The following is a 13666-nucleotide window of genomic DNA, read 5'->3' on the forward strand; positions in this document are numbered from 1 at the left end:
TGTGAATACCAAATTTCAGGCATTACCTCTCACCACAGGCAACGCAGTGGCCAATGGCCTTCAGTTAATAATAGAGGTCAGTGGCGTTTGCATAGAGTTGTCAGTGCTAACAGACAACCAACACTGTGTGAAGTAAGTGCAGAAATCAATGTGGGACATACAATGAACATACAGCGAAATTTGGCGTTAATGTGTTATGGCAGCAGACAATCCGTGTGAGTGAATTTCCGAACAGCACAACATCGCCTTCAGCACCTCTCCTTGGCTCGTGACCATGTTGGTTGGGCCCTGGATGACAGGAAAACTGTGCCCCGGTCAGATGAATCCCGATTTCAGTTGGTAAGAGCTTATGGTAGGGTTTGAGTATGACACAGATTTGAGGAAGCCATGGAACCAAGTTGCCAACAAGACAGAATGCCAGCTGGTCATGACTATAATGATGTGGGCTGTGTGCACATGGAATGGACAGGGTCCTCTGGCTGGAAATGGTTGTGTTCAGCTACTTGAAAACCATTTGCAGCCATTCATGGATTTTATGTTTCCTGACAGTATTTAATTTTTATGGATGACAATGTGCCGTGAGGCCAATTAGTGCACAAAATCTGGCACCGGCAACACCTTCACAGTTATGGACAGCTATAGAGGTAGCATGGCTCAATATTTCTGCAGGAAACATCCAACAACTTATTGAGTCCATGCCACATCAAGTTCGTGCTCTGTGCCGATCGAAAGGAGGCCCAACATGATATTAGAAAGTATCTCAAGACTTTTGTCAGCTCAGTGCATCTGTATCTTTGTGCAAATGATCTGTGCAAGCATAAACTAAGTAAGAGTATTGCCTCAAAAGTCAAGTGCCGTCAGTCCTGGTCTGTCAAAAAATTTTAACTTTTCAGGAAGTTTCAGCATAATTTTGTGTGTGTGTGTGTGTGTGTGTGTGTGTGTGTGTGTGTGTGTGTGTGTGTGTATTTTCAATATTACTCTAAGATAACGCTTGTTGGGACTGGCTGTATGGATACAGCCAAAGGGCAATAAATGAAAACATTTTATATGTTAGCTGCCTGGCAGATTGAAACTATATGTTGGGCCAAGGCTCGACCTCATGAACTTTACCTTTCACGCACCAGTGCTCACTGTTGTGTTAAACAAGCATGACTCACAATCCATCCTCACAGATTTACTTCTGCCAGTGTCTCTTCTTCCAAACTTCACAGAAGTTTCCCTGTGAAGCTTGTGGGACCAGCAGTCCTGGAGGAAAGTTGTAGCCACAGCCTGGATGGTAGAAGATGGGGTGCCGGCAGCAGTAAAGCTGTGAGGAAGTGTTGTGAGTCGTGCTTGGATAGCTCAGTTGGTGGGATCTTGCCTGTGAAAGGCAAAGGTTCTGAGCTCAAGCCTCAGTCCAGTTTTAATGTGCCAGAAAGCTTCATATCAGCGCAAATTCCACAGCAGAGTGAAAATTTCAATCTGGAAATATTGTATGTTTTTTAAAACTTGTGTGTATCTGATGGTAAGAAGTTTGCCATGTTCTACTTTGTAAATGCGGATTTGAAAAGGAACTGTGTGTATTCTGCCATGTAATTTTTGTTGCCATCACAGCATTGACATTATCATTATTATTTTAGGATCCTGAGGATGAAGAAGTTGATGTTGAAAACATTGATGATCACCTACAGGACGGTGACATGAAAGATGTTCAAGAGTTCCCTCACAATGTGATGGAACCCCTAGTACAAGTAGAAACGTAAGTTGTGTCTTACTTACAAATGCAGATCTTAAGATTAGCTAGAGGATGTGACAAAAAGCAGATCGATTTAGATATAGTGAAGCAGCCTGAGGAATATATTGTAAAACATTTTCAGTGACAATAACGAAACCCTTGTGTACTACCATTTCATGCACTGTTAATATTTGAAAATGATGTTTTGTAGGTTTCCACAACTATTTCATTGACACTCAGACAATCTGCAATAGAAATTATTCGTGGCATGTTAGAGAATATGTAGAGGAATATTCCAGATTTCTACACTAATGGGTCTTGTGATTCCGCAATCATTTGCAGACATCAAGCTTATACCCCGTGTTTTGGGAACTCCCAAAATAGTCGTCACAGACGAGTAAGTCAGGAGGTCTGAGTGGCCACAAAATGTCCCCATTCCTCGAAATGATGTGGTTACCAAACACTCCGCGCACTACCGCCATTGAAATTTTAGCGCAGTGAGAGGTAGCACCATCTGGCTGAAGCTAATGTTCGTTTGCAGGAAACTGTTAAAGTTCATGTGCAAGGAATGTGTCAAGCTTGGCACATACCACTGAGATGTGACTGTGACTGTGATTGCTCATCCAGTTTCCTCCACAGAAACAAAAGGCCAGTTGTGCCCACTGAAGGGATAGTGCACCACGTTATGACCTTCTGGCTGTGTAAGGGGTGTTGACAGAGTTCATGAGGATTATCCTTGCACCAGTAGGCCTGACGGTAGTTTTGTTTGTGGGCATAAACACTGAAGTGAAAATGTGCCCCATCACTCATCCATAGCAAATTTAAGAAGCCTTCATTGTCTCTAATTTTAGACAACAGATAGTCATCCACTTTTCATGATCTCATACTCACTTTCATTTAACTGTTCCACAACCTGTACCTTTTACGGTTGCAACTTGAAATCATTCATAAAACTTTGTGCACACTGACTGCAGGGCGTATACAATCCGGGAAAACTGTGAGGTCTGGGAAAAACCTGGAAATTTTTTCATCCGGGAGAAAACCAGGAAAAACCTGGGATTTTTTAGAATTCGGGAATTATTCATTGTTTTAGTTTTCAGTTAAATTTTTGTAATTTTGACTGGTAAGAACCGAAACTATAACAAAGGATATTCCATCGTAACTGCGCAAGTGTGGTGACACCTGTTATCTGGCGCTCTCTGGCAACTGCTGGAATGAATCTATTTCTAGCAGGGAAAATATTGCGAATGCTGGTTTGAAAAGCATTACATTCAGAGTAAATTTCCTTTTACACAAGATGAACTGTGTGCGAGAATGTACGATGAATTTCTTAAATGACAGAGAATTTGACCCTCATTTAAAAGTCAACTCTTTGATGACGAGTCATTTAGAAGAATTTCGAGCACAGATGATCAGACATTTATGTCATTATTAAAAATTTTATTGGCACATTTGTGTGATATATCTTAAAGAGTAGCACGCGCTAAAAAGATCAACATTACATGTGAAAGCTTAGCTTCTCTTGCAGCTTATTAATCTTCGAGAATAATATTATATGTGAAAGCATTGCTTTTCACACTGTATATTAATTTAAACCATTAACTTTTCGTCTTTGTATGTTCGCGCTACTTAACAGTGATGTTGATATTGGCTGACTACATCACGTGTCTTATGATCTGAATATCCGCTGTCGTCGGCTGGCGAGATCACGTGACATAAGCTATGACTGGCTTACATAAGCGCATTGCAGCCTCGATTTCAATGCTCCAAAAGTAACATGTGGTGTTTGGTGGAATTTGACTTTATACTTTCATAATACGAAAATATGCAGAGTACATGTTGCTGCACAACAAAAATCTTTCCAAAACGTGTTCTTTTTCCCCTGAGTTTCATTTTCTAAAGTGCCGGGAAATTCTACGCCGGTGAATAAAGCCATAAACATTCAAAGGATTGATACGTTTTACAGTTCCGAGGAAAAGTATACAGTCACTTAAGACGGAAAAAGTGTATTTTCACTCAGGAGAAAGTGTATTTGTAACCAGGAAATCTGGGAAAAATCTGCGAATTTTTTTTTCCTTGTTCGCATATATGCTCTGGACTGGACGTTCCCACTACTGCTGCAGTTTCTCTCATAGAGGGCTTTGGACTATTGGTTACAACATTTTGCATCTCCTCTATTCGTTCCCGTGAGCGACAACTTCTGGACCTTCCTGGTGATTTCATGTTAAGTGCACTTTCTGTTGCTTCAAAGTTTTCACTCTTAAGCTTATTGCATGTGTTGATACAGGTTCATTCCGTAGAAGGTTGAAATAAAGATAGCATTCCTGTGTACCAGCGGCAGCACGGTCACTTTTTGTAAAAGGCATTCACAGCCACAGGTCATTAATGCCTGCTCCAGTGCTCCATCTCAGCAATTGGCATATCTACCTGAGATGTACGACAAACATTCATTGTTGTCAATACTATCATTCGACTTTTAGAGATTAATTAAACAGCCCATTTTTCTGCTGCATCCTCTATTTACATAATTTCGTCTTTATTGCACCTGGAAGAACAAAACAAAACTGTTGCTAGACAGTTAAATATTTTCGAAAAAGCTGTGCTTTATTTTTCAGGTTTCATTTTTAATAGACTTCCAACAGAAACTGAAAATTTGACTGTATTCTGTAGGTAACATACTTTATTTTTACTGTCATCTTCTCGGATTTTAAATGTTTTTGTTTACTTTCTGTAATGCAATGTTCCTTGATAGCTCATATGAGCTGGCCATGCATGAGTGAATTTGCCCTGACTGGCCACTGATGTTTCAGTCGGATTCTTGGATACTTGCAGTCCCTGCCTGTGTGTTAGTGGAGGCATGGCCTTAATACCATACCTGCAGTTCTCAGGACTGGTGGTACAGCCTTGTAGCAGGTCAGCACATGTGCGGACCCTGCGACTGACCACAATGCTCTGGGGACTCTGCCAAGCTGGTTTCTGCCCACATATCGATTTCCATCGCTCTTCCAGCACGCGAGTGTCTCATTATTTATTTGCTCCATTTTATTACAGTGCCTTTCCTTTCCTTTTCTTTTTAGTACGTCTGCAATTATGGTGAAGGAGTGGGCCAATGACCACATAGAAAAACTTATTGAATTGTACCGTGAAAGGCCTTATTTATGGAAAATGACCCCTGAACATAACACTAAAAAATATAAAAAATAGGGCATACAAAGAGATTCTTGACAAACTTTTAGTAGATATTCCAAATGAGGACCAAGCTGTAATAAAAATGAAGATACAGAATTTGAGATCCACATACTTTGAGGTCTCTGAAAGAAGTAGGAAAGGGGAAGACGAACTGTACAAACCGTCACTGTGGTGAGTGCCAATAGAAAGTTTCTTATACTACATTGATTATTGTACAGTATTATGCATATCTTACATCATTTATCTTACAGGTATTATGATTTATTGCATTTTACAAAATACCAGGAACACTCTCTTCCAAGCTTATCAAAGCTTGGAAGTTCTCAGGGGAGTGCTGACAATTCTGACTGCAGTGTGGAAATAAACGAAGAGAACTTTGATGTTGATGTTAATGAGCCAATTGCAGATAGTGGAAATGAAGGAAGTAGGACACAGAACAAGACAGAAAAACATGAACAGGTAGTGAGTATTTCATTAGAGTCAGTTTATTTCTGAAATACTACATCACGCCTACAAACTTACTTTACATCTTCAACCTCCTTAAACTACAGACATTAAGGTACTTTTTTAATAATTAACACATAGGAAAGTGCAAAGTTAAACTTTTCTTTCGTTTATCATTTCATCCTGCCAAGGCACTTTTCATTTGTTATTGTAAAAAAGCAGGTACTGCTCTCAATTTTTTTATAGCATCTGAAGCACATAATTGAGCTATGGTGCAGGACTGCAGTGGTGCTAAATATTCATTTTCATTGTCAGCCCCCCTCAAACAAAACTCTACTCAATGAGTGACTGTATCTTGTCAGTCAAGAACCTGAGGGTTGCAGTGTGCAGTGCTCAAACACATCAAAAAGTTATTCAAAGTGCACACTGCCATAACAACATATTTAATCTTTTGAGGTTCAGTGCTAATGCTTGTGTACAAAACCTCGACTCCATTGGCCCAAAATCATTTTCTGCATTTCACACAAGTGATAAGCTGTAGTTGAAAATACATCTTCCATGATGTTTCACTGAGCATGTGGCTTCAAAACATTGATATGGAGAGCAAATGCCATATCTCCTAAAAATGGAAAGTTTAATCCTTTATCTGTCTCGTTGTTGTTTGGAAAATTTAATGCTCCTGATTGTTAAGCATTCATAAAACGTCATAGCTTCAGTGACATTTCCATATGATATTCTTTCCATTTTTCTCATGTCAACAAATATAAACTAGTAGTCAGCACTAATAATAGCCATCAAAACAATATTATAAAACTTCTTATAATTGTAGTACATTACTTCACTGTTTCTTGCTTTCACAATTCTTATGTGTTTCCTATCAGTGAATCCCCCACAATTTATCACCTGCCGTTTCTTCATGAAATTATGTTCATCTTTTTTCCGTTTTTTGTGTCGTCTCATTGTCACTGTAGGCTTGTACCATGGGAAGCAAGGAGAGGATGTTATTTGGTGGCTGCTATCCTTTTCTGTAACACAAACTGCTTGCATGTGTTAATAGAGTTTCTTATTTACACAAACAAAGAGCTGTGTAACTTAAGCTTCCTTGTGCTGTGGTACAAGGTCTTCCATAATAGCCCACATTAGCTTCACTGATGGTGAAGTACAATTCCATTGTATACACTCGTCTAGTCGCTAGGTGCTGACTGACTCCGAGCTAACTGAGACTGCGACTCCCTCTGGGCTGCGACTGATGTCTTGACTCGTTGACTCACTGGATGACTGGCTGGGTCCTCTGGTCCGCTGTGATGATCTAAATACTAGTGGCCGAGAGGGCATTGGCAGCGCATTGTTTGCGAGTCTGTTGTTGGCCTCTCTCCTGACAGACTCACTTGCTCCAGTGCCTAAAATCGATCTTCTCGCAACTCCTTTGCCGCGTGGTGTGCTGGCACCAGCTTACGCCAGCACACCGTTCATTTTTTATATGAGGCAGCTGAAACAAGAAGTGTGTCCAAAAGTATGTTCTGTAGACTCGTGCAGATCTATTATTTTGTTTTCCAGTTTTTCAAAGCACAACAAATGAAGAAGAAGTGAACTGAAGTGATAGAGACAGACTTCGCCACATTCATGAGAGCATGCGCTGCGGCCCTCAGCTCTCAGTCATCAAGCACGGATGACTGCAATGTTCTAGGAAACTACGTTTCAGCAAAATTGTGAAACATGGAATCAGGAATCAACTCGCAGACAACACAGATCTATATGAAAGACCAGCCGTGAAAAAGTTTTAAGTTTCCCTGCATCCCGAATATGCGCAACTCACTCAGTGCATCTTACGGATCATCCCACACTGATAAGTCAACTTCTTTGTCAATATATAGTGACTCAAGTTTTGGGCAGCAGTGAAAAAAATTATTCCATTACCAAAATTGTTTTTTCCTTTTGTCATTTTGTTGTGTTGAAATTGGTACAACATTAGTTATTTTAAAATTGTTCTACATTCATGCAGCATTTGGTTAATACTGGGTGGTTATAATTAATGTGCAACTAATCACAGAGGTCCAGTGTGGGTTGTAATTATTGCATGGTAGTGAAGCTTGGTTGATATGCTAATGCATTTAATGCGGAACTGATTTATGCTGGGGAAAAAGAAAAAAAGTTCAAATTTTGGCCACCAGATGCATATCTATTGGGTTTGGGTGATTTGGAGGAGGGGACCAAACAGTGAGGTCATTGATTGCGTGCATATCTGTCACTGTTCAGTGCTTGTATGACAGTACAACATCCCTGCTGTCATTTGACAAGCTGTAATGTGAGTGAACAGTACAGCTATCGAGACTACAGACTGTGCACTGTTAGTGAAACTGTTGTGTGTGAACAGCAACAATTACTGTGCTGCATTGAGAGAGTATTGCCAATTAAAAGGTCTGAGGAGAGACCCAATGTCATTAAGTCATTTAAAGAAGTTTATAATGAAATTCAAGAACATGGGTGAGCTTGGTGTAGTACCTGGGAGGGGAAGGTGTCATATCCCAGTGGAAGTTATTAACGAGTTTGCTGTTGCTGTAACTGACCGTGCAGCACGTGCCCCAGGTAGTGCTAGTGCTCATGCAGTCTCATGAGAATTGTCCATACCATGGTCAACAGTGTGAGAAGTTTTGTGGCCTGTTTTACATTGATACCCATGCAACATCCAGACAGTGCAGCAGCTGAAATCTCATGAATCACTGTAACATTCTGAAACTGGTCTTTGGTTTCTGGAACGGATCGAAGATGGTGACATGTGGGCAGGAAGTATTCTGTGGAGTGACAAGGCTCATTTTACACTACAGGGTGCACTGAATACACAGAACTGACAAATTTTGGGTGCTTTTACGCCACACATTGTGCAGGAAGACCCATTGCACTCACCATATGTGACTGTGTGGTGTGGATTCACAAGCACATTTATTCTTATTCCATTCTTCTTTCAAGAGAATACAGCCAGAGGTCCTGTCAGATGTACCTTGATGGCTGCATGTGATCGAGACCTTATACAGTAGGCGATTCCTGCTTTGGAAGAGTGCAACTGTGTGGAAACCTCTGTTTTCATACGAGATGAGTCAGCTCTTCATGTCGCTCACCCAGTGTAGGATCTGCTCAATGCAACCTTCCACAAACGTGCTATATCCAGAAGTTTTCCAGAGGCATGGAGTGCAAGATCACCTGATCTAAATCCATGTGACTTTTGGCTCTGGTGATAACTTAAAGAAAATATTCACCAAGGACACATTTGGTCTATACCAGATCTGAAGACCAGTATACAGAAACACATTGCTCAGAGTCCACCGGAAGTGTGACCAACTGTTGATAATGTCGTTTTACAAATGACAGGATGCTGCAATGTCTCCAGTGCTCATATTGAAAAAATTGTCAGCACCAGTTTATAATAAAATAAACATCATACTTTTCTCACTTGTTTGGTCTTTTCTGCACACATCCCGTTCATAAACCATTACATATAGAAACATTCCTAGACACGTTTCGTGCACGGACAGCACCAGATTTGCATCTGGTGGCCAAATCTGGGACTAATTTCTTTTCAGCGCTAATCAGTTCCACATTATTGCATTAGATTATCTACCAAGTTTTGCTGCCATACAATATTTGCAGCCCACACTGGACCTTAGTGATAGCTGCGCTAAATATAACGACCAGTACTTTTCCTCTTTGGAAATTTATTGTTTGCCTTTACTTATATTGTTATATGTATGTTCACTGTTTAATACAGATGCACTTAGCTTTCTAAATTTTACTGCGTCTATACACTTGCCTTCATGTATTTATCCTTCAAGGCCTCGTGAACGATGCGATCCTTGTTTTTAATTTTAAATCCTCATAACTCCAACTGGTAGCTGTATATCTAAGTGATTGGGCAGTCTTTGTTGTGGTAAAATACTTACATGCATTACAGTATCAACATGGGGCTCATCACTTTTAAAAATAAAAAATAGCAGCCCGGGTTCCCGGGTTCGATTCCCGGCGGGGTCAGGGATTTTCTCTGCCTCGTGATGGCTGGGTGTTGTGTGCTGTCCTTAGGTTAGTTAGGTTTAAGTAGTTCTAAGTTCTAGGGGACTGATGACCATAGATGTTAAGTCCCATAGTGCTCAGAGCCTTTAAAAAATAGCAATAAAGTACAATTAGCTGCTTTTGGTGCTATATGTCAACTAATCAGTGCTAACAAAAATTAAAAGCACTCACTGAAAAGTGTGTCAAAGTTATACTGGCTCATTCTTAACCCCCAAGCAGACGCACCATTTCGCATAACACAAGAGGGCGCGGTGCGCACTTTCTTCTCATGTAAAGAACAGCCATCTTTGTTACCAAGTTAAACATGTATGAATGAAATCACAGTTTTTAATAGTTCAATTAAAAAGTGAGAAAATAAAGTTACATTATGTGAGCTAAATCACTGTTTAATTAACAATAATAAAATAATCTCTTCCTTATATAACTCTGTTGCCGTGTGCAAGTGTTACCGCACAGTAATGCCCCACTGAAAGCACTAAACAGGGTAGTTGCATCAGATCCTTCCTCAAGACTCCCAGACAAGAAAAAATAAATAAAAGTGTATTCAGGTGTTTTCATTCCAATGAAATGATTTGAAAGTCAATGTCACCCAGGATATTAATGAGGTCAGCTCTGAAAATATTTTATGGCAACTTACAAGATGCCATTTGTCTTCCAAAATATTAAAAATATACCTGACCCCCAAGTCTAGGCCCCTCCCTACCAATTATTGCATGGGTACCATTGCTCTGGATTGCTGTGCTTGCACCACATCCTGGATTTGCACATAAATCATGAAAATCTGCTATGGGCAGATGGGCATGGTGCTAGATTTGATGGGCGAGGTCTACACAGTAGTGGGATATGACGGGCCTCAGATTGGCAGGATGCAGATCTGCCAGATATACCTGCGGAACTAGCCCGCGAAAAAAAAAGGAAATAAAGAAAAATGGAAATGAAATTAAAGAATTTGAAAGACCGCTAAAATGCACCATTTTAGTCATGTGATGCCTGTGATATCACTGACTAGCATGCTGCTCCAACTGTCGTAAAGCTCATTCACAGTGATATTTGATTTTGGAATTTACGTTTTGGAAAATGTAGTAACAAATGATGTGTAGTACCACATTTACAAACATATCTATAAAACCTCCTGAAAGAGTGTTTTTGAGTGTTCCAAATAATGAGAATATGTGTAAAGTGTCGTTGCAGCTTGCTCATAGAGATCTAAATGAAACAGTGTTTACTATGTGTATTTATTTCTGTGAGGATCATTCTGATGTAAGTAAATACTCCACAGAAACACAGTGTCGTTTGTAGTGTAATAGGCTATATGCTGGGCTGCTAATGTAATGCTTGCGAGATCGATCCTGATCAGAAGCAAGTTTTTCCTGCTTAATACTGCTTCTTTCTTAAGTTTACTTTATTCATAAAACAGTTATGTAAGAACTTTAAATTTGATATCATATTACTTTTAATATCAATTTTCGTTTTTTAGCTTTATTTTACAACTGATCAATTTGAGATGAATCACAAAGATGCTGTTAAGAAACTGTATTTCATGCCCGATATAGCTATTATTCTGAAAAATCGGAGAAACGATTTGACAATTTCCGATCACATCATCCTTCTCAAATAAGTCATTGAAGATAACGATTTGCTGCTTTCACCTGTCTCCATTGAGCCTGTTATACAGCTGTGTGGTTTTGACAAAGAGATAAACTGAACATTTGGAACCTACAAGGACGTGTACTAGACCATTACAGTAGAATGAAAGTTGGTCCTGCTTAAACACTTTTAAATCTCTATATTGTGTCAGTTGCAGTTAAGTATGTGTTAGAACAACAGATACTTTAAGGTTCTGCTGCATCAACTGAGTATTTTATGGACATAATTTTGCAGTGGTTTAAATTAATGACCTGGAGGAACAGAAAAACTGCAGTGTGTAAAGCTGTTGAAGGCAAACACAATGATGCTCTGCAGCTCCTTGAGTGTTATGTTGTCTGAATACCTGAAAATTGAGAAAAAGATACATACAAGAAAGTAGGAGTTCTGACAACAACTACAGCAATTAACAATCAGAATTATTTTTTGAATGAAAAAAATACACTGTGTTTTATTGTGTAGGCTTTCACAAGTTGCCCTGGAAAACATTTTCAGCATTGTTCAGCATTGACGAACACATAATCCAGTTCCAGATTCCCTCAGTTGTAGGACAATTCTGTGACTTATTGCTGTGTGACAGTGCATTCGTCCTAGTCACCATACAAAGCAGTTTTCAGGCTTCCTATTTCCAAAACATAAAAATCTGTGTGGTTTTTGAAGAACAAAGAGACCATGCATAAACTTTCAGAAGATTTTAGGGATTCAGCGTCAGCCTTCATAAAATTCCTTTCCTTTGCTCCCTAATAGTTGTAAATGGGTTTTCCATCACTAAATAACTAAACTGTTTGCAGAAAAAGTGCAGAAAAACACTAGTAACTTCAGCTAACACTTCTGTAACACATGTATAGCTTTGTCTCAGTCCTAGCTTGTGATGTCATCAGAGCTACATCCACTAACGTATCATTTTTGATCACATGACCAGATCTTGATATTTAATTATTTTTTAGGCTCTAATTACATAAAATAAGATATTTTGTGAGCATACTGATCAAAAATGCTATTTGAGTGTTATAATCATCCAGAATAAGAACAATCTGAACCATATTTTTAACATAGGAAAACAGTTGGGGAAACAGATGATAATGACAGTGCCCTCTGTGAAGTGACATCAGAATGTTAAGGTTTGGAGGGGGAGGAGAGGGGTGGGTTCCTTGTGAGGTTTCTTTGTGTCTCACATGCAGCTTAGAACAGCTTCATCTTTCCAAGAGCACAACTACCAACTGTTGTGCAGTGACATTTTTTGCACTGTTACTAAACTGCAGTGTATCTCTCTACCTTATAGGGGGATTCCCCAACTTATTGCATCTGGATAAATTCGAAGTTTTACAAATTATCTGCCTAACAAGGGTAAGATTGTATACCCTGTTTGATGATTACAATTTCCTTGAAGTAATTACTACACATTTCTACTGATGCAATGTACACAGAAAAACAACAAAGTAGCAGTAATCAGGTTGATTCAAACGTCATGTCCCATGCGACAAAGTCTACATTGGTGATTTAGTAGTGTTGACCCATAAGTCAAAGTCGAATTCAGGGGTGTGACAGGAACGATTATTTGAAGCAAAGAAGTCTAGTAAGCATAGGCTCTAAAATACCTTAAGAGCTGTGAGCACTCCTTTATCTTCAATACTGCAAAACACTTCCTTTCTACTGAACAATTGCTCGTAGCTTTTAATTTATGAATTTTAGAGCCATCATTACTACACTTTTGCTTCAGGTGATCGCTCCTGTGGGATACGACTTTTGGATCACCCTGTAGAATCAGTAAATACAATAAACTGTATTAGATAAATAAAATGACATTTAATAAAGCTGTATTAGCTGTGTACATTGGCAGTGTATTACATTACATTACATTACAAGATTTCCCCCATGAACCATGGACCTTGCCGTTGGTGGGGAGGCTTGCGTGCCTCAGCGATACAGATAGCCGTACCGTAGGTGCAACCACAACGGAGGGGTATCTGTTGAGAGGCCAGACAAACGTGTGGTTCCTGAAGAGGGGCAGCAGCCTTCTCAGTAGTTGCAAGGGCAACAGTCTGGATGATTGACTGATCTGGCCTTGTAACAATAACCAAAACGGCCTTGCTGTGCTGGTACTGCGAACGGCTGAAAGCAAGGGGAAACTACAGCCGTAATTTTTCCCGAGGGCATGCAGCTTTACTGTATGATTACATGATGATGGCGTCCTCTTGGGTAAAATATTCCGGAGGTAAAATAGTCCCCCATTCGGATCTCCGGACGGGGACTACTCAAGAGGATGTCGTTATCAGGAGAAACAAAACTGGTGTTCTACGGATCGGAGTGTGGAATGTCAGATCCCTTAATCGGGCAGGTAGGTTAGAAAATTTAAAAAGGGAAATGGATAGGTTGAAGTTAGATATAGTGGGAATTAGTGAAGTTCGGTGGCAGGAGGAACAAGACTTTTGGTCAGGCGAATACAGGATCATAAATACAAAATCAAATACGGGTAATGCAGGAGTAGCTTTAATAATGAATAGGAAAATAGGAGTGCGGGGAAGCTACTACAAACAGCATAGTGAACGCATTATTGTGGCCAAGATAGACACGAAGCTTATGCCTACTACAGTAGTACAAGTTTATATGCCA

At 39.7% G+C, this 13666-nt stretch overlaps 1 protein-coding gene across 5 annotated transcripts in view; it reads left to right on the top strand.

The window, feature by feature from the left end:
* Positions 1–13666, top strand: part of LOC124551374 (gastrula zinc finger protein XlCGF57.1-like) — a 109899-nt gene that overhangs the window by 35918 nt on the left and 60315 nt on the right. For 4 of the 5 annotated variants that reach the window (XM_047126414.1, XM_047126416.1, XM_047126419.1 and 1 more), the window contains one exon: positions 1620–1738. In XM_047126414.1, coding sequence (XP_046982370.1) covers positions 1620–1738 — 119 coding nt within the window. Of the gene's footprint in view, positions 1–1619; positions 1739–4970; positions 5075–5154; positions 5366–13666 lie in introns of those variants that run through there. The other variant, XM_047126417.1, reaches the window with a different exon arrangement.

The sequence above is a fragment of the Schistocerca americana genome, chromosome 9 (assembly GCF_021461395.2).
Source record: "Schistocerca americana isolate TAMUIC-IGC-003095 chromosome 9, iqSchAmer2.1, whole genome shotgun sequence".
Classification (NCBI taxonomy): Eukaryota; Metazoa; Arthropoda; class Insecta; order Orthoptera; family Acrididae; genus Schistocerca; species Schistocerca americana.